Source organism: Plecotus auritus (assembly GCF_963455305.1).
Source record: "Plecotus auritus genome assembly, chromosome: 11".
NCBI lineage: Eukaryota > Metazoa > Chordata > Mammalia > Chiroptera > Vespertilionidae > Plecotus > Plecotus auritus.
Window position 1 is genome coordinate 12,785,522 of NC_137777.1, and position 26,102 is coordinate 12,811,623.

Sequence of the window (26,102 nt, forward strand, 5' to 3'; positions counted from 1 at the left end):
ATAAATTTTACTTATTATTGCAGAATCTTGTGTAGTTAATGAATAGAAAGTCTCAGTCCCTTTGTAGATATCAAGAATATACATGCCATTGATCGTGGATCAGTATTGAAATTAATGTTCACTTCTTATTGCAGAGCTTTGTATGGTCAGTGAACTAGAAGACCTCAGTGCCTCCATAGATGTCCAGGATGTATATACCAAAGTGAAATGTAAAGTAGAAAGTTTCAATATTGATCACTACAGAAGCAGGTAAGTAAAGAGTCATGATTATGGGAAAGGCTATATTTTCTTTGAACCAAGTATAATAAGAATTTTTACATTTATATTGGTTAGTTACTTTTTAGAAATACTATAATTATTCTCAAAGAGGTTTCTTAACAGATAAATTGGTTAATTTTACTTGTATTCATTCATATGTGGAATAAAGTTTTGTTTCATAAAATGGCAAATTTGTTTATAAATATCCACATTGCCATATTAAATGACATAAGCTGCTTTTATTAATTATCTCTGACATTTGTTACGTGGGTCATTTATTTGCTAAGATACTTGGGACACAGGTGATGGCTTTGGTTTTTGCTATATCTTTGCCAGCCACTCCCTATAACAGTATAATGTAGATTAAATGAAGCAACATCTCATGTCCCTTTGCACTCTGGAGACTATTCATATTTTCCTTCCCTAATAAATTTCTATGAAAAGTATGATTATAAGCAAATATAATTTGTTTATAATGATAAATAATGGTAGTAAAAATTGAAATTTTAGGTATTTTCACAAAACTATATTGCAATTTTGTTATTTTTTTCTCAAATAAAAATCCAAATCCAAATCGCATCATATTTTAAATTTCATTGTATTTTGTTATATCAGCAGCCTTATTTATTTTTTCTCAATGCATTATATTCATTCAAAAATTATTTATTGAGTACTTGCAGAAGCACATATAGATGTATACCTTTATTGATGTATTATATTCCCTAAAAAAGTCTTTTTTATTCAACAGGTTTCTTATTCTACATTAAAACATTTGAATTTTTATCCTTTATTACATATATCATATTGCTCATGTCACTAATTATCCAACTGCCACAGCTGAAAAATTGGGTCATAATTGTGAAGTTCAAAATATTTTGCTGTATATATTTTAAGCCCTGTTATTATAGTATTATCTTGCCAAGCATATAATTGTTCTTATTGTATTAATAGTGAATCATTAATTGATTTTTGATTTAGCTCTTTTGTTCCTTTTAAATGATGTATCTCTATATCAAAATAATTCTTGCAAGTGATACATGAATAATTTGCTGAAATAATTTCTTTATGATGTAAATATTACAATCTTTGTTCTATATCATCTATGACTTCACTGTGAAATTTAGGATAGTTTTAAGTATTTAGATAATTTATTCATTTTGTTTAATCAAAGTATTTATTGAATGTATATTATGTGTCACACTCTACTAGACAGTGGATATATCGTGATTAACAAAAATAGACATAAATCATGCCCTTGTGGACCTCAGTCTCATGGGTAAGATAGAAATAAATACTTAACCAAATAAATATATAATTTATCATTAAGACAAATGTTTCTGTGCAGAACTACCAGGGTGTGGTGCTAAGTAAATTGTTGTATTGATTGCGTTGTCAGATCCACATTTTAGTTCCTCGTAGTGTTGTTTACATCATTATTATTTGAAATAGTTATATATGCTCACTTTTCAAATTCAGAATAATTGAAGAGAACAGATAAGGTGAACTTATGTTTTCCAGGCCAGGGGAAGGTTGGCAGTCAGGACATTTTGAAGGAGTATTTCTACAGTGCAAAGAAAAACCTGTGGTGAGACTCATTTAGTAACTATGAATTTTTGAAAGTATAAACTGTTTATCTTTGTTCTTTCATGCAGTAGGACAAATGGTTACAAGAATTAGAGCTCGGTATAATTTTTGACCTTCCAAAATTACATTGTGAAATAAAACTATTTTTTTAGTTGCTTCTGTTTTGTAACCATTTTTCCTGAATAACAAGTAAATGTTTCCAAAGGTCAAAGGTAAGATTGCTTTTATTAATATAGTTTATCATTAATGTGTTATTATATTGACTTTTTAGAAGTTTTTCTAATTCATAAGTGAGCCATGTGGATGCTTTTATCATAAACTAAAAGTAGTCATTTTACACTAAAAATACATCATTTTTGTTTATTTCCATTAACAATGGCTTTTGCAGAAGATGGTCCAGACACAAGTCATACCTAGCAGTGGCTCAAATCTAAACCTGTAAAACTTGAGCAGAATTAAAAGTATCGAGGTGTTTTGCTTATGGCTTTTATTGCTTTTTGTCTTTTCACTTTCTTTGCTCCTGTCCATCACCTCAAGCCTTGGGAAAGAGTGTTGGTCTCTGGGGCAATGTGGAGGTGTCTTCCTTTCCTGTACTGACAAGCTGAACAGACGCACCTTGTTGGTTCGACCCATCAGCAAGCAGGACCCTTTCAGTAATTGCTCTGGCTTCTTTCCTTCTGTAAGAAATCATTTTTAAATTATGCTACAGAACTCCCATTAACAGGAACCCAGAGAAGGGATTTAACTACTCATAGAGTCAACTCTTGATTTTCCTTTCTCTCTGTACCATCTTACTTTATAAATGAGCTATCATTAATTTTTAAATTATAGACGGGTTTTCCACTGTAATCTGATTTATTTCTGGGTTACTTGCTTATACTATGTATTCCCCTGGTTTTGTGAATACAAACTAATTTTACAATCACCATAAAAAGTTAAAATCGGATGTTAAATATGTTTTTAAATTATGCATGTGTTGAGTGATCAAGAGTTGACCATATTGCTTTTGTCATTCCTTTTATGATTTCTACTCAGTTTGCTCCTCCCATCTTTTATTATGCCATTTCCTTTTCACAAATAATTCAAAGCACCTTATGTGGTAGCCTCTTGAATCTGGGAAAGGCTGTATGTCCTTCGTTGACTAGATAGAAAATGAACACTAGACTGTACGACATTGACTTTTAGAAGTTTGGAACCTGGTTTCTGTTAATAGTACAGTGTATCTGAATATATTACTAAGCTAATAATTTTAAGTGACTTTTTAAAAATCTTCACCCGAGGATATGTTATTGATGTTTAGAGAGGGGAAAGGAGTGAGAGAAACATTGATATGAGAACAACATTATTCAGGGAATCGAACCTGCAACCTGGGTACGTGCCCTGACTAGGAATGGAATCCAGAACCGTTTTTGGTGTACAAGATGATGCTCCAGCCAGCTGAGCCATCCAGCCAGGGCTAAGTGGCATTTTTAAGTCAGTAAAAATACATGTATTTTAAATTATTAAGAGCAGATTATCACAATGGTAATAGTTATTATCTTAAGAATTTATTAAATTATTGCAAACATTAGATGTTTTCTTAGCATGTGTAAACTATTTGTCTACTTCTTTCCCCCTTTTTTTGTAAATCAAAAGAAGTTTAAAGCATATATCTTTAGAATTTAAAAACTTAGTCAAGTATTTTAAATAATTTTGTTCCTAGATTTAATCTTTAATATTTATTGGCATGGCAAATGCTTGTTTCTGTTTTGAGTTTTGAATTTTTTTCTAGCCTAGTCTGGAAAAAATAGGTCTCTTAATGTGGCTTTGGTTGGAGAAAGTTCTGTTTAGATTTATTTTCTTATCTTTGAAGGTTCATTAGTGTCCATGGAAAACATTCTTAGTAATTTTAATGTATATTCCTGAAAAATAGCCTGCAAAATTATTATTAATATCCTTTAAAATTTTTTATCAACTGCACTATTTTTTATTTTATTATTATTTCCTAATTACTAGTGTTTCCTAAATTTTAATCTTAAATCATATAAAATACTGATTATTATGCTATGAAAAGTAATTATATATTAACTCCAGCTAGTATTCACTCATTCTTTTCCCCCCCTCTTTATCTTTTTTCTTTTAAATCTTTTTATTTTTATATTTTTATTGATTTCAGAGAGGGAGAGAGGATATAAACATCAATGATGAGAGAGAATCATTGATCAGCTTCCTCCTGCACGTCCCCTACTGGGGATCGAGCCCGCAACCCAGGCATATGCCCTTGACCGGAATTCTACCTGCGACCCTTCAGTCCACAGGTGGACGATCTATCCACTGAGCCAAATCGGCTAGGGCATCCCCCCTCTTATCTTAAGTGAGTTATGGATTCAGTAGTTTAACCAACAAGCTATCTCTTATGGGAGTTTACTTTTTAAGAGTACCTATATTCAATATCCTAAAAATATTTTTTAAATCAAAACATTTAGACATTAGAAATACCTATTACATTAACTCCAGGATTCAAATATTGCCAATAATGAAGACCTGAGTAGGTTATTTAGATCAGTTGTTGATTCTACCCCCTCTCCAACGTCCTGTTTGGACACCCGAGACAGACAAGTGTTTGCTGGCCTCTTCTACCAGGGCCACCCTCCTCTGTCTACTGCTGCCAGATGGTCAGCAATACGGTGATAAGAGTGATAGGACTTTTTCCTACTTTACTAGGTTTCCTTTTGTTTTGAGTATAGAAAGCAAATGGAAAGAGAAATCAGAAGAGGGGCAATGAGAAAGTTAGGAACAATAAAAATATGTTCTGAGGTCAGGACAGTTATATGAAAAATTATTATATTGCACACCCATTTAATGTCTACTTCCAAGTTTTCTTAGTGTTTATGAAATTAACTTTAAAAAGGTAACATATAGTACAAAGGTAAATTTTATCTCACCTTTCTTCATCGTAAAGTCCTGATTAAAAACAAAATCAACAGTGATAGCTGAATTGCATACTTTTTCCCTCTGTTGCCTGTCATTGGGTGATGGGCAATAACACAAGAGGAAGAAAGTGAAAGCAAAATAGGTTCACTAGCGATGGGGTAACATGGGTGCAGGCACAGTGCTGCATTGCTACTTCTCAGGTTTTTCCTGTTTGGGAGGATATACGTCCTTTTTCTTCTTCCTAGTTCACCTTCTCTCTTAACATTACTCTTTGGAATCTAATAACTAAAAAGCTATTAAGTCTTGGGTAGAGGGGTCAGGAATGTGAAGTATAATAACTCTAATTTTATATTGAGTGACTTTCAAAATAGGATTTTATGTGCGTTAATTTGTTCAGGGAAACTAGTGGAGAATCGTTTTTTTCATATTTTACAAAGTATGCATTTTACTCTTAAGTATGTTGTTTTATTATAATTTGTTTATAATGTGCAATTCGAATATGATCATTAATTGGGAAAATTTTGTCATAAATATTAAAGTTACAATGACATAATTTTTACTCTCAATCAAATGTTGTTTGTGTATTAATGCAGTATAGAACTCAAAGAATAAGAATTGTAGGAGCGTTGATAGGTTTTGTAAATTATATGATAGCTACTGGAAATAGGCAAGTTTGAAGGGCAAATGTTTTGTTTTTGTGTCATGTTATCATTCCAGTAAACATGCATTAAATGGTTAGTTTAGTTACCAAGCATGGTATCAATGAGGCTCTTTTTATGGGCTCAGTCTTCATATAAATAAGCCCAATTAGCATTGGGAAAAAAAAGGTTCTTATAAATGTAAGTCAAGTGAAGTCAATTATCTTCTCTACTCAGATTGTTGATCACAAATGGAAATAAATAACATGATTATTTCAATTTCACCTGCATAAACAACTCCTCTGTGGCCCATATTTTGACAGCATATGTATTCTCTTAAAGATAAATTATCAAGAATGAAAAGATAAAATCTAGAGATGATCTTTTTCAAATTCTGAATGTTACAAAAATGTACAAGCCACAGAAACATACACAAAGAAGTTAATTACCTCTCTCAACACTTACAACTAGAGCTCAGGATTCCTAACTTTCAGTTCAGTCATACCAACGCGGCCCCTCTTTTGCCCCATCTGGAGAATTGTTCTGTGCTCATTAAGCGGTATAGACATGATAAAAGGTTATATTACCAACTGAGAGGATTTTCTGCTTTCAAATAGATTCTTCTTTAATGAAATGTATATTGTGATTTCTTTTTTCTGGAACAGACAACTACAAAACTTCTAGATGGCTCTCATCAGCAGCATGGATTTCTTTCTCTGACATACACAAAAGCTGTAACAAAAAATGTCCGCCACAAATTAATATCAAGAAATGAGCGAAGAAGTTTTCATAAGTTATCTGAAGGTTTAACGGATGGTTCCCCTCATTTTCTTCATGAAATTCTTCTCTCATCACAAGCGTTTGATATTGTCCTTTGTTTTCCTTTACTTAATGCCATTGCAAGTATATTTCAAGCAAAATTACCAAGGACCCAAAAAGAGAAAAGAAAATCTCCTGGTCAGCCCATGAGGACCCATACAGTGACTTCACGCAATTTACCTTTGATTTACATCAACACGAGTGTAATCAGAATTTTTGTTCCAAAAACAGAAGAAATGCAGCCACGCATTGAAGGTATTGTCTTCTGAAATTCTTTTAATCTTATTTAAATAACTTTCTTCTAGAGACCTTAATCTTATTCCTTTCTTTTTAAAAAAAGATGGCACCGGGTTATAATTTGTAGTTTGGTGTGCTTTAGAAAGAGTAAATATGTTATAGTCATTCTACAACTGTATCTTTAGGAGATATGTCAGAATATTGGGTATGTTTTTTACTCTCTTAGTTACTGTAGTAAGAAATATGAAATTTTTTTTCAGGGCTTTTGCAAGTAAAGCTTAGACTTTCTGTCATTTGTTATAGTAAACTCAAATGTTTACTGTAATTAGTTAATTAGTTAAAAATAGCCAGCACACCAAGACTCTTGTGGCTTCTTCCAGGCACCTTGGTGCCCTCTGAAATTGTTCTAGGTTTTACATTGAAATGAATTGATAATCCCACTGCCTCCATCCACAGAGTGACTTTTAAATTTTAATTTCCCCCATGATATAAAAGAATGAGTAACTTAAAGAATTTTCAGTGAAATTATAACACAGTGGTTAATGGTATGAACTTTGGAGTTACACAGACCTGAGTTCAAATGAACTGTGAAATTTCCAGCGAGTTAACTAAATCCCTATATTTAACATGGTGATAGTAGTACCTAATAGTCATTATTGATAGCTTACTTCCAAAAGATGACTACATGAGACTGAGCATGGTGCCGTTCCATAGTGAGCTCTCAATAAAGGCAGTCTTATCAGAAGAAGGTGCTGCCCTTTCTTTGAAAGTAGAATTTCTGGAAGTCCCACATTTCACTACTGCTTATACCTCATTGGCCAAAACTTAGTCACATGACTATACCCTCTATAAGAGAGGGTGAGAAACAATCTTTCCTAGGTGGTAGTGTGCCCATCTAGTAAGGTAGGGTTCTGTGAATTTAAGAGAGAAGAGAGAATGAATACTTGAGGGATAATTTATGCACAAGAAACAGCAAAACTGTTTCTTTTTCTCTTAGTTACTAGGAGGAAGACCTTGAATGGTCAGTGATGTTATATAACAAAAGAAAGCACCTGGTTCCAGTCTCCTTCTTGTCAGTCTAGTCTGTCTCTTGTTCTGTCTCACATTAAAAGGTGATTTTAATTAGGGAAGGCATTCTACCTAAAATTCTCAATAATTAAGGTGTGTTAAAAGTAATGTTTTTTTTAACATTTCTGTAAATAAAAGAGAATATTTGTAGAGTTTTTTTTTTTTTAGTTCTTAATTACCAAGATGTCTATCTAGAGATAAATTCAGTGTGTTCTTAATACAAATCAGTTTTTATTTTTTAATTCTAATTTTTTACTAGTGACCATCATAAAATTGATTACTTTGGGATATGAAATTATTATTGTCTGCATATGCATATTCTTTATATTCTAACTGCACTATTCAGGTTTTTTTTTTATCTGTTCAGATAGTTTGTAGAAACATCTGAGCTAGTCTTTTTCTTTTTAAAAGATTTTTTTAATTGACTTTTAGGTAGAGAAGAAAGGATAGGGAGGGAGTGGGGGAAAGAGGGAGGAAGGGAGGAGAAGAGAGAGAGAGAGTGAGAGAGATCTCAGTGTGAGAGGAAACATTGATTGGCTGCTTCCTGCATGCCCCCTGCCAAGGATAGAGCCCACAACCCGGGCATGTGCCCTGACTGGGGATCGAACCTGTAACTTTCAGATGCTTGGGAATACACCCAACCAACTGAGCCACACTGATCAGGGCTAAAGAATTAGTCTTTATTGAACAGCAAGTGACGTGAAAGACAAACCACTAACCAGAAAAGAGGCTGCATATTTATTGCAGAGGCAATGACCTTTATACTTTTTCCTTATTGTTATTCTTTATTATATGAATACCTAATGATTACTTAGATAATATAATTTGTATTAAAGCTGCATAGGTAAAAAAAGAAATTTACATTTTTACACAATATAGTTTTCTGAGAACCAGTTTGAGAGTCATAATAACATTTTCGTGTAACCATAAGAGGAACAGACATGAAAGGTGACTGAGATTTTCAAACCATTTTTGATTTTCCAACTGAGAATAAGGGAAAATGCTAAGGAAACAGAAGTAGTTTGGCTTTGTTATTACAGAAAATGTATCATTATTTTGGGAACAGAGTCTGGAGTAGTACATTACATTTTAAAAACAGCATATTGCATAATCCCTTCACCCCTCTCAGCCAGACCCCCACCCTGTCACCTCTGACAGTTTAAGCAAAGAAAAAAAAAGAAAGACTCATGGACACAGCAGTATGATGATTGCTGGGGGTGGGGGGACAGAGGGTAGGGGAAGTAAAAGGAGGTAAAGGGGGAATAAATTGTGATGAGAGGTGAATTGTATACCTGAAACCTGCATAATTTTATTAAGCAATGTCACCCCAATAACGTCAATAAAAATAAAATTAAAAATACCATATTGCAGTATCTATATCTTATTTCCATTAAAATATAATTATAGGTATTTTGTATCTAGATAAAAATAAGAATAAATAGTCTCATGATATCTCAAAAAATCTAACTTTTTTTAACAATTAAGGATATTGTTTTCCACAAATATTTCTCTGGCTGGTATACAAGCATTCATTTTTCTAACTAGAGTGAGTTCCTGTAATTTTCATTAACAATAAGATATGTTAGTAAGCTTTTGTGATTTCCTGAAAATTCCTTGTAATATATACTTGATGTTCTCCATTTCATGATTTTCTAATTGTTTTTATTTGAATGTAAATGCCATTGAAACATCAGAAAAAAATTGATATTGGAGGTGAGAGGTTCAGATGAGGCAGAGAAAAATACAGGGAGAATGCTCTATGAAAAAATAGGGAATGGTCATGCAGACATATCAGGAAGTAAAGCAACATATCTGACTAATGCTTTTGTGGTAACATAGAAGTGTTCAGGAATTACAGATGACCCTCAATTATACTATTAAATAGTGATCACCTAACTAAGCCTAAGATGAGTCCTTTTTCCTGTAATATCCCCTATACTGATTTAATTTAAGGTTTTACATCTTAATTCCACCCCATAAAATACCAACATTGGTCACAAATACAAACAGAAAGAAGATAAACAAATGCATGTGCTTCATCTCATTTATTGTTTTGAAATTGGGCCTAGACTATAAAGCAGTATCAGTATCTTGCTTTTTCTAGATGAGTTAGTCTGGCTAAGACTTTTATTTTATTTTTCATGGAATTTTTTAAAAAACTGAATTTATTGGGGTGATATTGGTTAATAAAATGATATAGGTTTCAGGTGTACAATTTTATAATACATCATCTGTATATTATATTGTGTGTTTACCACCCCAATCAAATCTCCTTGACTTGGCTAAGACTTTTAAATAGGTGTTCAATTGTGTTTATACTGATAAATAGTCCTGAATTAGACGTAGCTGTTTCTCAATGTAAGCCTTTGAGCTGCACTTAAAATTTGCTCATTTTTCTTAAAATATTTTATCTATTTGATGTATTGAATGCTTCTGAATCTCTTTGGTATTTGTTAGTAGAGGAGACATTTTCATAGTGGATTGCTCCTTGCTTTTTATGGCTGAATGATCTTCTGTTATATGATACTAGAGGCCCGGTGCACGAATTCATGCACCAGTGGGGTCCCTCGGCCTGGCCTGTGGGATCGGGCCAAAACCAGCTCTCCAACATCCCCTGAGGGGTCCCAGATTGCGAGAGAGTGCAGGCCAGGCCAAGGGACCCCACCAGTGCACGATCAGGGCCAGGAAGGGTCCGTGAAGGGCTCCAGGGAATATCCGGCCCGTCTCCATCAGTCCCAATCAGCTGGACCCCAACAGCAAGCTAACCTACCAATCAAAGCGTCTGCCCCCTGTTGGTCAGTGCACATCATAGCGAACGGTTGAGTGGCCGAGCAGCCTTAGCATATTATTAGCATATTATGCTTTGATTGGTTGAACGGACGACCAGGCACTTAGCATATTAGGCTTTTATTATATAGAATACCACAGTTTGTTTATCCATTCACCTGTCAGACACTTGGGCTGTTTCCACCTTTGGGTTTGCTCCTGTGGTGAAAACTGGCTCACAATGGTACGTGTAAGCCCATTTTCAGTTCTTTTGGATATATACCTATGGGTGGAATTGCTGGATCATACTAATTCTGTGTTTAGGATTCTGTGTTTTTGAGGAACCACCAATCTGTTTGGAAGCCATTTTGACTGGGGTAGTATTTGTGATATTTTCTGAACTAAGCTAATGTTCAGGTATAGTTTAGTCAACAAGAGCAATGGGGCTCCTGTGTGCTGAACACCTCTGCAAGGAGCATAGGTCAGAAGTTCATTGGTTAACCCTGGCTTTAGTTTTCTATCACTGAGCAGTAGTTTATTGAAACAGGGTCTGTGCTTCATTGATTTATGTACATGTCAGAAGGAATGAGAGTCTGGCTGTTTGAGAGAAGGGAGGAAAAAATAAAAGCTTTATTTCCTTTTTGTGTGTATGCATTTTTTTGTTGTTGTTTCGTTGTTTTTGGCTTATTGTGTTATAGCCATTAACTAATACTATATATCACATAGTTTTGTTGTTGTTGTAAATTTCCCATTTGCCTGCTGTAACTAGGAAAATCCCCAATTGATTGTAATTGCAAAAGTATTTCCAGACTTTTACTATCATATTTTTAAAGCTCTCCCCCTACATTTTTTTTTTTTTTTTAGTGCTGGTTTTGGTGGGATTTTTAAGGTCTAATTCTAAAATTAAAATGCATAAATAGCTTCTAAGTAGATACCTTGACTATCAACATATTGGAGGAAGTCATTATATAACCATCTTCAGAAAATATGGTCTGCCACATTGTGGACTTCTGGTAAATTTTATTTTTTTGCTTATGTGAATACTTTTTGCAATAAACACCTTTTTAGTGGTATTTTTTATGTCTTGGGTGAGTATATCTATAGAATAAAATCCTAGGAAAATGATTGCTAGATCAAAGGGAATGTGCCTTTAAAATATAAAGGGATGTAAAATTGCCCTCCTAACTGGCTGTACCAGTTTATACTGTTTTCTGAATCTCATCCTAACAAAGGGTTCTCAAACGTTTTGGTCTTTTGTCAGTCAAAGAGTACACTCCTTTTCTAGGAGTTGCTCATTTTTCCTTACCGATTATAAGAGCTCTTTGTGTTAGGTCTTTTGTCTGGTCTACATTCTATTGCATACATCTTTCATTATTGTTTTGTTTTTTGCCTTCTGCCTATATGTGTGTGTATGTGTCTGTCTATACTTACATGTATATCTATATTTACTATATCTACATGTGTATATCTTACTTATACTCACATTTATAATTAAATATCTATCTGAGATGCTATGAATTGCCAGAATATGTGCCTATCCATAAAATACAAATATAAACATGCATGCCTAAAATTCAAAGGTTTTGGCATATTGCATTATGTTAGATTTCTGACACTTAATTTTTTATCATTGCTACTGTTAATTTAAATGATCACAGTTCACTCATGAAAAGTTTTTATTGCAGTAAAATGCATATAATAAAATTTACCATTTAAGCCATTTTAAAGTGTAAGTTTTTAAATGTTTATTTTACATGGAACATTAAATGTAAAAGATAGAATGTGACTAAGGAAAACATGATTGAAGTAGCATATTCATTAGAGATAAATGTGATTACTTAAATTACTCCAATAAGACTGAAGAGTCAAGAGCATAGTATTTATTTTACTCCATAAAGGTTTTAAAAAGTTTTCTTGAATAATATTTTCATCAGACTAATTAAACTAAAAGTATATGTGTAAATTAGTCTTAATAGCATAACTAAATGTGCTATAGCATACTTCTCAGCAGAAACTATATTAAAAATATATATCTAAGCATGTTTTGATTGATAAACTAAAAACAACTATATTTCTCATTAATATACCTAGAGGTCATTAGGTTACACATTTATTGAACCTTCTTTCTGTCTTCAACTGCAAATATGGCAAAAACTGAAAAAAGCTTTTGTTGGTAACTTTATGTAGGATTGACATTACAGTTATGGCTTTATAGTAGTATAACATTGCACAGTGGTTAAGTTCAAATACTCTTGAGACTTAAGATGTTTTATTATACTGAGTTTATGTTGAGAATCTTAAAGGAAAGTTGGTCTCCAAACTACTTTTATTTCATGGTAGATTTAAGAAAACGTAGTTATAAGCAGCAATCTTACTGTTACCTGACAATTGCATGAAAAGTCTTCTCTTTATTTATGCTTTTGGTTATTTACATACAAACTCATAATTTTAGAGTTGGACACAGCCTTTTCATTTTCAATACACACTCTTACTCTAAGAACAGATAACATCTTTTAGACTTAACATTTCATATTCCACTGAATATAAGTTTTTAAAGTTCATGTGTAAAATTCAGTTAATAATGATAAGAAATATATTTAACATTCTAATCTTTTATTTAAAGTAATAATATTATTTTATTTTATTATGGGTGTCAACTGGAATATTGTTTGCATTGTGTGCAGTTATTATCAAGATCTGAATCTCCAGGTGTTTGACTTCCAGGTTTAAGTTATTTATTTCAGAAGAGAGGACTGTTTTTTGAATCCAGTATGTCTTCTAGAGTGAATAGTTCCTCATGAGGCTCAATTTTTGAAATACAGTTAAAGCAATAAAGGAAGGCATTCATTTTCATGTTGAAAATGCTTCTAGAGGGAACATTTCCTCATATGGTCCAACTATTAAATGCAGGTGAAGTAAACCCAAAAAGGGAAGTTTGTTTTTTCTAACTATAAAGTAACTGAAGAAATGACTCAGGGCACTTTCATGTATAAAAACATATTTTTGTTATTTTTTTCTTAAATCTCAAAGCTACATTTTGATTAGCTAATTACTTTCTATAATAAAATTGAATAGTTTGGTTTAATTTGTGAATGATCTGTATTAAGTGCTTTTTTATTATAACCTCATAGTCAGTATAATCTAGTGAGAACACTTTTGGCTCTAGCAGAAACAGAGTCCTGTTCTTGGATCTGGCTTTGTATGTAACACCAAGTACGTCATTTTCCTTCCATATGTACCTCATTTACTGCAGTGTTTCTAGTACACTTCAGACCTTCACATGGTGGGCAGTATCTGTAGCCTGGAGAACAGTTAGCAAGTACACTAATTGCACTTTTGTGGCCTGGTCTATTCTCTAGGCTTACTATTTATTGGTTTAATTGATGCCTGCTGCTTAATCAGAGGTTTTACCCACATGGAACTATTTGATAAGTTTGGCGTTAAATGCAAGATTTGTGAAATGTAAACAATGTTCATAATATAAGGACCTATAATCAAGACAGACCTCTAGTCATTTGAAAATAGTGCAGCTGCATGAGAAGTACTTTTCTGTTTGATCTTTCCTCCGTGGACATTTAAAAGTACTGTCTTTATTGTGGTGTACACATGCTAATATTTATTATGATAGCTCATCTCTTTTTCCCCATTTTGCTGTTCTTCCCCCACGTCCATGTTGCCACTCCCTTTATGTATATCTTAATCTGTTTCCTTTTCCCTCAGTGAATATCTTTCTTCTTATTTTTTCTGATTTTCTTAATTCTGATTTTCTTTTTTAGACTAATCTAAGTCAGACCATACTGAGTGTACTGCTGAAGCAGCTGGAAATAATCTCTTGGCTTTTGCATTCTTTGGGCAACACAGTTTGGGAAATATGGATTGTATGCCTTTGCTGGCATGTTCTGTTCAGGATATTCCCGAGGTCTTGCAGCCAGTCCTTTTCTCTTGCATTTGTGGCAGATGATAATTTCTTGAGATATGATAAGAAATATATTTAACATTATAATACTTTATTTAAAGTAATAATATTATTTTATTTTCTTATGGGTTTCAACTGGAATATTGTTTGCATTGTGTGCAGTTATTATCAAGATCTGAATCTCCAGGTGTTTGACTTCCAGCTTTAAGTTATTTATTTCAGAAGAGAGGACTGTTTTTTGAATTCAGTATGTCTTCTAGAGTGAATAGTTATTTATGAGTTTTAGTAGTATATGTTTTCTTCAAAACCCGGGAAGTTGTATATTGTTAACAATTTTTAAACATTTTAAAACAATTTTTAAACATCTACTATGGTAGAATAATCTGTTGAGAAGAGGGAGTAAAAATTAATATAGATTAATAGGATAAAGAACTGGGATCCATTCCAAACAGTCCTTAGAAAAGACATTGAATTAGCTGGTGATATTTAGAAAAATCGTTGAACTTTATAGGATGAAAACATATGGTAAAATATTGTTTTAGAAGGAGAGCATCAGAATTGATTTATCCTTTTACCTTTTATAGATTTCTGAGATTACTTACCTTTGCTTTAGTTTCCACTAGGAGATAGAACTTTTACACAGGTGTGAAATTGCTATTTGTCATGCAATTTCACAGTAGACATTTAAAAATTTTAAGGTGTCTAGAATAATAAGTTGAAATGGTTGATTTCTTTCTTCAGCATTGCAGCCACTGTATTTCTTTGGGATTTTTTGACATTTTACAGCTCATCTTTTGTATACCTTGTGTGTAGATACTATTAATCATGTAAATTTAAATGCGTCGAGCATTTGTTACTGACTGTGTGGTATCTTTCAATATGTTTGTAGACAATAACACAGTGTTAAAAAGCCCAGGGCTGAACATCACTTGGGAGTAGTAAGATGCAGATTTAGTTTAAGATTATGAAATTTAGGTAAACATACTGCTTCAGTATTGCTTGTATATGTTTAATATCATATGTCTTAATGTTGGGGTGGATTTGTTTTTTTCTGTCATTATTGTGTATAACAGAAAACTACTTAATGGGATATAAAGGAAATAGTTACGAAACATCAAATACTTTTAAACGTAATTTTTTTCTGTCCTCATTTGTTGGTCTTATTTTAATGTTTCTACACCTTTACTCAGAGATTCCTCCCTGTTAGAGATACGTGGGTAGGGCCACATCTGTCACAGGGTTTCAACTTCAAACACGCTCTGTTGCTTTTCTAAGAGAATGCATTCCATTCATGCAGCACCCATGAAGGCTCTTTCCAAGTTTGTCATTAAAAACAAACAAATTGTTTTCACCAAAAAATAAAAAAATTTGCCCTTATGCACAGATCCATTGTATGCCCCATAAATCTATTTCTTTTGTTACAGTTAATCAGGCAGCAAAAGAAGACACCATGGTTTTGAAGATTGGCTCTGTTGCTATGGCTCCCCAGGCTGACAATCCCCTCGGCAGATCTGTCCTCAGGAAAGACATTTACCAGTAAGTTTGTTTTCTTATGTTCAGTCTTGCAGCATTTTCATCCTGTGAAGAAGTACACTGATCAATAAAATTTGTTTGGTGTGGCCTGTAGAAATACTTTTCATTTGGGATCTTTTGATATTTAAAACCAGGTTTTTCTGATTTTCTTCAGTTGTGGGTTTTTAAATTCATTCAGACAAATCAAGTATTTCTGTGAAGTGTTGATGAATAACAGAATGTAAGTACCAAGTCACTATAAAACTGAAGAAGCGCAGTTTGGAAAATTCAAGCAGACTTTAAACTTGACCAAATTCCTGATCATATAAGAAAATGAGGTCTCCTCTAGAACAAACCCAGTTGTAGTCATATTGTATAAAATTGAAGAAGCATTTTTTAATTTAACTATAAGCAATTATTTGAAATGTAGGACTGTGGATGTCATATGGATCAAAGCTGTAAAAAAAGCAAAGTTCTAAAGAGAAATTTCACAGTAAACACTTTCTGTGAAAAGGCTATGCTCTGGATTTTGTCGCCGAGTATTTGCAAACCACACCAAGCATATATGGACAACTAAACTGGTGAACATATGTAATCAACATGATAAAAATAATACATCATTCGGGCTGAGGTTGGCACTGCTGCCAGACATAAAAGTGCAGTTGCAAATAAACCAAGCAAGACAAGTCACAGAAATGCAGATGAACAAGTGTCTTAGTCTTCCTGCTGGTCTGTTTTTCAGATGTCTGCCTCACTCTTTTAAAAAATAAATTCCTACGATTCTCCTAAACGTTACTGCTAGGAAAAGATTCTCATGTTTGTAATGCATTTACCAGCTACCTACAGGGTGATAGCCACTTTAAGTGGGGGATTTTATTTCCTCAAATTTGTTACTAGAGTTGATATTTTTTCCTTCGAATGACGTATCATTTTTTCTTGCATTAATTTTTTTTGTTAGCTTATAGTATTCATTCCTTAAATAAGTTTTTATTTTGCTAGCTTATGTAAAACCTTATGATGTCAGAACTAAAAGAGGTTTTAGGAATTATCTAATTCAAACTTATTTTATAGATTAGGAAACGGAAGACACAAAAGAATAGTTGTCTCTATCGATAGAGCCAACATCACAGCTCATATTTTTAGAGTCCCTCAGTATCTAGGAAAATGATTAAGTAGAATCCTTTCTGGATGAAAATAATTGGATTTTCTAACATTGTAGAAGTTCTTTCAGGTGTATTTATCTTTTCTTTTCACTTTGGAAGTAAGTGGTTCTCAAAACAAGCCCTGCTTTACTTTTGGTGAAATATGTTTCCCATTAAAAGACCCTTTCACCATCAATAAAGTGAACTCCGGAGATACTTCCTTTCCTCCTCTGCTCTCTTCTCGCTGCCCTTCAGCCTCCCTCCTGTGCGATGTGGCTTTCAGATTCCTGCTCTTGTGCTTCCTTCCCTTTGTCTGTCTTGGACTTTTTCTCAGTCTCCCTCCATGCTTACTTTCCCTACTTTCTTCTTACCCAGTTTTTCCTTACCTTGCTGTATCTTTCTTCATTCTTTACCTTTTCACTTTCTGTGTTTTTCTTTCTTTTCTTTACTTTTTCCCTTCTTTTCCTTTTCATTGCCTTTCCTGTTTTGCTACTTTGTTGGATATGTTTTATAGAATATAGAAATATGCCAAAAAATAAATTGTCAAAAAAATGTATTACCTCTTTAGAACTTCAGTGTCTCACATAAAATACATAAAAATGTACACAAAAGTACATACTAGGTATTTAATGTTTATAAAATAAATTCTCTTACTTTCTTTTTTATAATTGACAAAACCAAGAGATAGAGAATTTTTACATATTTTGCCAAAGGCATATACTAGTACTTAGCTAATGACAGAGTATTTCAGAATCTATTTCTTACTAATTTCTTTTAGAATTCTTTTTGAATTCAGTTTTCTGTTATTTAGTCCCTCCCCCTGCTTATAAAATTTAGTTATTTTACTCTCTTGCTCCTTTTCCATATGATTTTACTTCCTCTTTCTTTTAATCTGCTCTTGGTGTTTTTTCTTTCTGTCTTGGTTTTTCTAACTTCCTCAACCTGTTAATGGCATCTGTCAAAACCCACAGCTAACATAGTTGATGGTGAAAGACTGGATACCTTCCTCTTAAGATCAGGAACAAGACAGGGATAGCTGCTCTCCCCACTTCTGTTTAGCATTATACTGGAGGTTCCAGCCAGGGCAGTTAGGCAAGAAATGAAATAAAAGGCACCCAGATTGTAAGGAAGAAATAAAACTATGTCTTTTTGCAGAGATGTGATTTTACAAATAGAAAATTGTAAGGAATTCACTGAAAACTATTGGGCAAATAAACAAGTTCAACAAAGGTGAAGGATAAATCAAATGTAAAAAAGTAAGTTCAGAATAACAATGAGCTATGAACAATCTAAAAGTGAAATTAATGTAATAGTTTTATTTATGATAGCATAAAAAAAGAAATACCTATGAATAAATTTACCAAAAGTATTGTGAAATTATACTCTGAAAACTACAAAAGATTGTTCCAGGAAACTAAAGAATATCTTAAACGTGTGTGTGTGTGTGTGTGTGTGTGTGTGTGTGTGTGTGTGTGTTAAAGATTATTTCTATTTGAGAAGACATAGTTGAGAAGACAGTGTTGGTAGGTGCCAGTACTTCTCTAAATCATGTACAGACTCATCACAATGCCAATCAAAATTGCAGCCTAGCTTCTGTGTGGAAATTGACAAGCTGATCCTAGAATTCAGATGGAAATTATTCATATGGAAATTTAAGGGACCCAGAATAACAAAAACAATCTTGGAAAAGAAGAACAAAGTTGGAAGACTCATACTTCCTGATTTCAAAACTTATGACAAAACAAAAGTAATTAAGATATTGGAAAACTGGTATGAGGATAGACACAGGACAATGAATAGAATTGATAATCCAATTAACCATCACATTAATAATCAATTGCTTTTTGATAAAGGAGGCAATATAATTCAATGATAAAGAAGAATAGTCTCAAAAAATAATACTCTTTTCAATAAATGGTGCTCAGACTATTGCATAGATGATACCATACACAAAAATGAACTAAAAATGGAGAGCTACAATTCTGAAACTTATAAAACATAGGAGTAAATCTTTGTGACCATGGGCTGTATTATGGTTTCTTAAAAATGACACCAAAAGCACAGGAGAAAATAGTAAAAATAGATAAATTGGACTTCATCAAAATTATAAACTTTTATGCTGCAAACAACTCTTAAGAAAGTGACAATGCACAGAATGTGAGAAAATATTTACAAATCTCACACATCTAATAAGAAACATGTAATCAGAATATAAGAACTTTTCAACTCAATAATAGAAGAGTGACCCAATTTTTAAAATGAGCAAAGAATTTGAATAGATATATATTCAATAGATATATATTCAAAGAAGATATAAACATGGCCAATAAGCGTGTGTTCAACCCAATTAGTCAGTAGGGAAATGCAAGTCAAAATTACACCCAGTAGAGTGCCTATAATAAAAAAAGATAACAGATGTGGAGAAATTGGAACCCTCAGACATTTCTAGTGAGAAGGTAAAACGGTGCAGCTGCTGTGGAAAACTGTTTGGCAATTCTTCACAAGTTTAAACATAGAGTTACCATATGATGCAGCAATTCTACTCCTAGGTATGTACCCAAGAGAATTGAAAACATATGTCCACATAAAAGCATGCACAGCAATGTTTATAGCAGCACTATTAATAATAACCAAAAGTAGAAACTACCCAAAGGTTAATCAACTGACGAAGGGCTAAACAAAATGTGGTATATTCATACATTAGAATAATATTCTGACATAGAAAGGAATGGATTATATGTTATAACATGGATCAACCTTGGAAACATGCAAACTGAAAGAAGCCAGACGCAAAAAGCCACATATTATATGGTTCCATTTATGCAAACGGCCCACAATAGACAAATCCATAGAGACAGAAAGTAGAATAGTGATTGCTAGGAGGGGAGAGAGGAATGACTGCTAATAGGTATAGGATTTCTTTTGGGGGTGATAAAACTGTTCTGGAATTAGGTAGTAGTGATGTACACTGGGATGCACATGGAGTGCTTATCAATAAATGATGTATAGTGAGTACAATGGGAGTATATCAAAAACACTGAACTATTCATCTCAAAAAGGTAAATTTTATGGGGTACCAATTATATTTCAGTACAGCTGATTAAAAAACATATGTATCAAAATTGATATTACTAGAAGGTCTAGAGAAATTAAATTCCAGAGAGAAATGCCTTCTTTCTTTCTTTTTTTTTTTTTTTTTAGTGGAGACTGGGTGCTCTTTTTTAAGTCTGGAATTTTTTGCCTTGTCTGGCTATAATTGAGAGATTTTGTTGTGGAAAGAAGAAGGCAAATGACATTTCTCAGTCATAGGTCTAGAGTGACATATTGGAATCTAGAGGGAAACCAACCCCGGTCAGCCCTCCACAGTGCTTTCTTTATCTGAATGTTGGGTGGAGAGAGGACCCTGGCAAGAAGAATATGAGTTTCTCAAAGTTTCACTTTCCTAAGAAGACAAAGCCATGGTAGAGACACATTGTTCATTACAGTATCCACCAACTACATGTGGCTATTCTGCTTTTGAAATGTGGCTAGTCCAAATTGAGAAGTTTTGGAAGTATAAAATATATACAAGATTTTGATGGATTAAGAAGAAAACAAAGTAAAATATGTCATTTAAAATCTTTATATTGCTTATACATGTGATGACAATATTTTAGATATATTGAGTTAACTGTATTACAACTACGTTCCACCTTTTTTTTAGAAACCTTTCATTGTGACTACTGGCAAATGTTTGTTTATTTAGGAGGCCCACATTTGTGGTTTGCATTATATTTCTAATGAGCAGTCAGCACTGTTAAGAGAGGCCTGCAAGAAACACAGGATAAGTCTCACCCTTGAGAAGTTTGAAGTCAAAGGTGAATTGAGTTTAAAGTTGCAAATTCAGCCAGTACAGAAGAGATATATTACCTTTGGAGGAACAACACGGTAAGACAGGCATACTGAAGATCTTAAATTTGAAGATGAGAAAACTTCTAGGGAACATGGAACCATTCTTCAGATACTTGGTCTGCCCTGTCACAGGGAGTAACTTCATTCCTTCTGAAGCTAAGAATAGAACTAGGATTGTTAAATTAGTGGATATTATAACAACACTGGTTAGAGCTCAATAGAATGAAGATCTTTCAAATTGTAATAGTCTAATAATAAATGGGGCTATTTGTTTATTGGTCATTATTTAACAAATGCTCATTGAGAGCCTACTGTGCATGAGGCGCTGTTTTAGGTATTGGGTATACATTAGTGAACAAGACAAAGAAAAATTCCTGCTCTCATGGAGTCTGCTTGTAATGAGGGGAGAGACCATTTCAAATGAATAAGTAGGTATTCTGGTATATTAGAATATCCTAAGTATTAGGGAGGCAACACAGCAGGGAGGAGATGGGAAGTGGCGGTTAGAGATGGACAACAGGCCTCATCAGAGAGGATCCTGGGCAGGAGTGTGCAGGAGAAGCCAGAAGCAGCAAAGCAGTTATGTGCCCAGGAACTAGTGGGCTGTGAGGTAGGCATGGAAGAGCTTATAGGCCATTCTGAGGGGTTGGCTGCTGTTTTGAGTGAAATGTAGTTGTGAGGTAAACTGAATTTTTGAAATAATGCTTTTGTTTACCAAATATCTACCTGCAGAAATGAAGGGATCGCCAGCAGGGACTAAAGGTACATCTTAGAAAAGAAGGGAACTATTCATTTAAAAACACAGGGAGTGACTGGTCAATGAAACACATGGAAGTGTGATACTGTGCTCCAAAGGAGTCGTGTTAAGGATTAGGTACTGAATATGTGGTATGAAGTACTTTTGATTATTGAGGGGTTGCCTTTGTTTTATCAGCTGAGAAGCCCTCACAGGGATTGATCAGAGAAATGACTTCATTTATATGTAAGCGGATAATTCAGGCCAATATGTGAAAAAAGACTGCAGGCAGGGAAGGCAAGGTTTTGTTCCGTGCAATAATCTTGGCAAGAGATGATGGTGGCTTGGCCCAGGACAGTGGCTGTGGAGGTTGTGAGAAGTGGTCAGATTCTGGAGCTGTTTTAGAGGTAAAGACTTTAGGAAAAATTGCAGATGGGTTGCACGTGGGATTTGAGACAAAGAAGATAAGGATAATTCAGTTTCATGGCCTAAGCAACTGGAAGGATGAGATTGGTTAACTGAGGGAAAGAAAACGGTGGTAGGATATGGTTTGGGGTTGGTGGAGATCAGGAATTTATTTTTTTAAATGTTGACTATTTCAGAAGGTATTGAGCTCCCCATCACTAATGTTGCAGAGGCCAATCAAGAAGGCCACATAGAAAGTTTTGATGTGTGTTGAATTAGACCAGTGCTTCTTAAATTTAATGTGCATACAAAACACCTGTGGATCTTTCTGAAATGCAGGTTTGGCTTGGGAAGTCTGGGATGAGGCCTGAAATGCCCCATTTCCACACACCTAACCTGAGTGTGGGTTGTGACCCTGATACTTTGTGGTTCTGATGTGCTGCTTCAAGGACCACACCTTGTGGAGCAGATTAGATCAGTGGTTCCAAACCTTTTGTAAAGGGAGGATTTTTTTTTAAATATACTTTTAATAAATGCCAGTAATTTTTAATGCTCCATGTGCAAATATTGTGAAAGGCTCAAAAAATGAGTGCCCTCCACTCCCAGGCTCTCCTACTTTCTACGGCTGCCCTCAATGCAGTCCTTAACTTCAGAATTTTCAGTTGTTAACTTTCGGAATCTGTAATTCAGAAAATATAAAATAACAAGACTTGTATTAACTTGCACCTTACTTGGACTTGCACTTTATTACTCTCAAAAGCATCTGAACCACTAGAAAACAACAATTTATATAACGTATTACTTATTAAGTGTTCATGCTCAGCTGTCTATCCTCCCGAGCCCCTCCCTTAACCTTGTACCCTCTTGTACTGCCTCTTCTTGCCTACTGACCTTCCTGGTTTACTGACCTACTGACCTTCCCCTAGTCCTGGACCGGAGGAGCTGGGATTCTCCTGTTCTGTGTTGTGTTCCACCATTTCCCCAGCTTTTGCGTGGTCCTGAAGCATAGTCTGGCCTGATAGTTTTTCTCTTATCTTTGACAACCCTTATGCCTAAGTGATCATTAAGATTTTTGTCTCAAATGAGAAGCAGAGAGTTATAAAGGCAGACATTTGTTAATCCTTTTTAGTGCATTCAGTACTTAATAGATTTGAATCTAGTACTGGATTTATAACAGAGCAATGAATCTCAGAGGGTATGCATGAGTGGGAAGAGATCAACCAAAGAGCTTGTATGCATTTTTATGTAAGCCATGGACACAGACAGTAGTGTGGTAAAGGCCTGGGATGGTGGGGAGGGGGCGCTAGAAGGGGTCAATGGGGATAAAGGGCGACATATGTAATATTTTGAACAATAAAAATTAAAAAAATAAATAAAATCACACACACACCACACCAAAAAGCCTACATTATTGTACCATAGAACTTATAAAAGGAAAACTTTGTTTTTTTCAGTGAAATAGCTACTAGAGTGGTCAGTAAAGAACAAATTTATCAGTACCAATAGGAAATTGAAATTATTGTAGCTAAAATGTACTTTGTTAGCATGCAAATTACAAAGACTAAGTGATTCACAATTCAACACTACTATGTGGATTAAATGTTGTAGGTATTTTAGCTTTAATGTACCACTTTGAAACATCACTTGAAGATAGCAGCTCTCTATTCAACATCTGTCATAGTGCTTAATTTTTAACATGACAGAATCTCTTTTAGCCTAACATGCATCTTCTCCATGATCTGATCTAAACCTGTACTTCAACTCTTACTGCTAATTGCTTTTTTATGTAAGATACTTATTCATATTAAACATTTTGTTTATTCACTAGTGCTTAGTATGTTCTTTTCTGTGGTCCTAGTTTATGCATGCAACTTCACCTTTCTTGAAATACAGCTTTCTTCCAGCTCAGCCTTTCAAATAGTTTTGGTTATAAAAACTGTATATTGGATAAGGTTTTGGATCCTTTAAAAACCTTTTTCTTTGCCAAAACCGGTTTGGCTCAGTGGATAGAGCGTCAGCCTGCGGACTGAAAGGTCCCAGGTTCGATTCCGGTCAAGGGCATGTAACTTGGTTGCGGGCACATCCCCAGTAGGAGGTGTGCAAGAGGCAGCTGATCGATGTTTCTCTCTCATCGATGTTTCTGACTATCTATCACTCTTCCTTCCTCTCTGTAAAAAATCAATAAAATATATTTAAAAAAAAACAAAAAAACAAAAAAAAACCTTTTTCTTTGGTGTTCCATTAATTTAAATATTTCTTAAGAATCACTCCTGTCCTGTAATGTCTCACTTATGTCCTCTCTTTTTGAAGCTTTTCATGAGCATTTTACCTAGAAGTAATTTCCCCTTTCTTTGGCCTTCTATTCTGCAATTGTAATATGAGTATCATACTAGTAGTAGCAGAAGTGATATCTAAGATCTATTGAGAGCTTCCTTTGTGTCAGGGATTGTACTTGATGCTTTCAATGCAATGCTTACTTCACAATAAGCATGAGAGTCAGATATTATGATTATCTGTATTTTAGAAACAAAAAATGGAGCCTTAGACATTAAATAATTTCTCCTGGGTCAGATCCTATTGCCCATGCTCTTTACTACTACTTGCTACTACTTGCTGCTAGTAACTCAGTTTCCAGTAAGACAGACTGGCTTTAATTTAACTAATTTATAGTTAACTAGTGTATGACATTAAGTTTGAAACTTTTGAAGTTTCATATTTATATTCTATTAAATTTTATTGTTGTTGTGATATGTATATTTTTGGGCAACATTCTTAAGAGTGAATAAGTTGAAAAAACTATTAGGTACCAATTTTGCATTTTCCTTAGGTTCCCTAAAACATTCCAGTCTAGTTGGACTTAATATTATGGATATTAGAAATATAATTTATAGTGAAAACTCTTATAACCCTAGTGTTATCTCTGGCCTTTGATGATATTGAACATACAGTCTATTTTAAAAGAATTTTTAATTACGTTATACTTACTACTGCATTTGATCTAAAGAAAATTACTACTACCTAGCTAATGATTTTGATTGTCATCAAATTTTTTTCTTCTTCTTGTCATCAAACTTTTTCTCACATCTATTATGAACTCTGAAGTAAGTCACAACCAGATATAAATATTAACATAGATTGTCTGATTAATAGTCAGTATGTTTTTATTTTTTAAGATAATTTAAATCATAAAACATAAATATTTACAAATCTTTCTGTTTTTACATTAGTATAATTTAATTATTACTATAGTTTTATCTCAGAGTTATGAAAAAAGGAGATAAATCTAAGCTTTTTTCCTTCCCGGAGTATTCTTATATATCATTTTTCTCTAAATTGTGTTGAAGAAAATATTGATTTTATTAATTTAAAACAATTATGTACTATTTGTTCACATGTATTTTTCATATACCAAAATCATATCAAAGTTGAATAAGTATGTCATGAAGAATGTTTCTTATAATTTGGGCTTTTTTTCCCCTAATCATGTGTAATTAAGAAATATTGTGTTTAAGCTACATATTTGAAAATAAGGCTTACAGTTAGATATATAAATTAAGAAGCCATTTAAGATTATATGTTGACTCCCTATATCTGTTATATTATTTAAATATTCACAGAATCTTTAATACCTACTCTAAAAGTTTTAAAAAATAAACTAGTGATTGTAACAATAAAACCTACTTCATACTTTTTTTCCAAAATATTTTACTTGTTAAAATAATTTTAAAATATTTAAAACAGAATGTTTTTCTTTTGTAGTATTTTTAATTATAAAGTTTCTTAACTTTCATCTTTTACTTGAGAGAAGTATATGCTTTTTTTAATTGGGTATTTGTGAACTTCTGCATAAAGCTTTTGGTTCATGCCATAAATATTTGTGGGTCTTCTGATGTCCCTTCTGGGATTTTATCTGTGACTAATTTATCCCATAGCTCCATATAAACTTTGTCAGTTGTTGAATTTTTCATTCATTTCTTTTTTGCAGACATTTGCTACTTCTTTTTAGTGCATTCAGTACTTAATATATTTGAATCTAGTATTGGGTTTCAGCTTCCATAGAGAATTTTATTCTCTTAAATATTGTTTATAAGCATGATATGAAAAATAGTAATTTTGCCAAATATTTAAATATTATTTTTTTAAATAAGTTTTTTGACAGGTATACTTGCTGTGGCAGTTTAATTCATGGAATTTTACCTTTAAGGAATTATAAAAGT

At 33.4% G+C, this 26,102-nt stretch overlaps 1 protein-coding gene across 3 annotated transcripts in view; it reads left to right on the plus strand.

Annotated features, from left to right (window-relative positions):
- The window catches only part of VPS13B (vacuolar protein sorting 13 homolog B), a 635,560-nt gene that overhangs the window by 309,602 nt on the left and 299,856 nt on the right, over window positions 1–26,102 (plus strand). For 2 of the 3 annotated variants that reach the window (XR_013959339.1, XM_080646975.1), the window contains exons 27-30: window positions 135–249; window positions 2,380–2,521; window positions 6,059–6,467; window positions 15,624–15,735. Coding sequence is in view for 2 of the 3 variants with exons in the window: in XM_080646975.1 (XP_080503101.1) it covers window positions 135–249; window positions 2,380–2,521; window positions 6,059–6,467; window positions 15,624–15,735 (778 nt within the window). In the remaining variant the exon portion in view is untranslated. Of the gene's footprint in view, window positions 1–134; window positions 250–1,776; window positions 1,844–2,379; window positions 2,522–6,058; window positions 6,468–15,623; window positions 15,736–26,102 lie in introns of all 3 variants that reach the window. The other variant, XM_080646974.1, reaches the window with a different exon arrangement.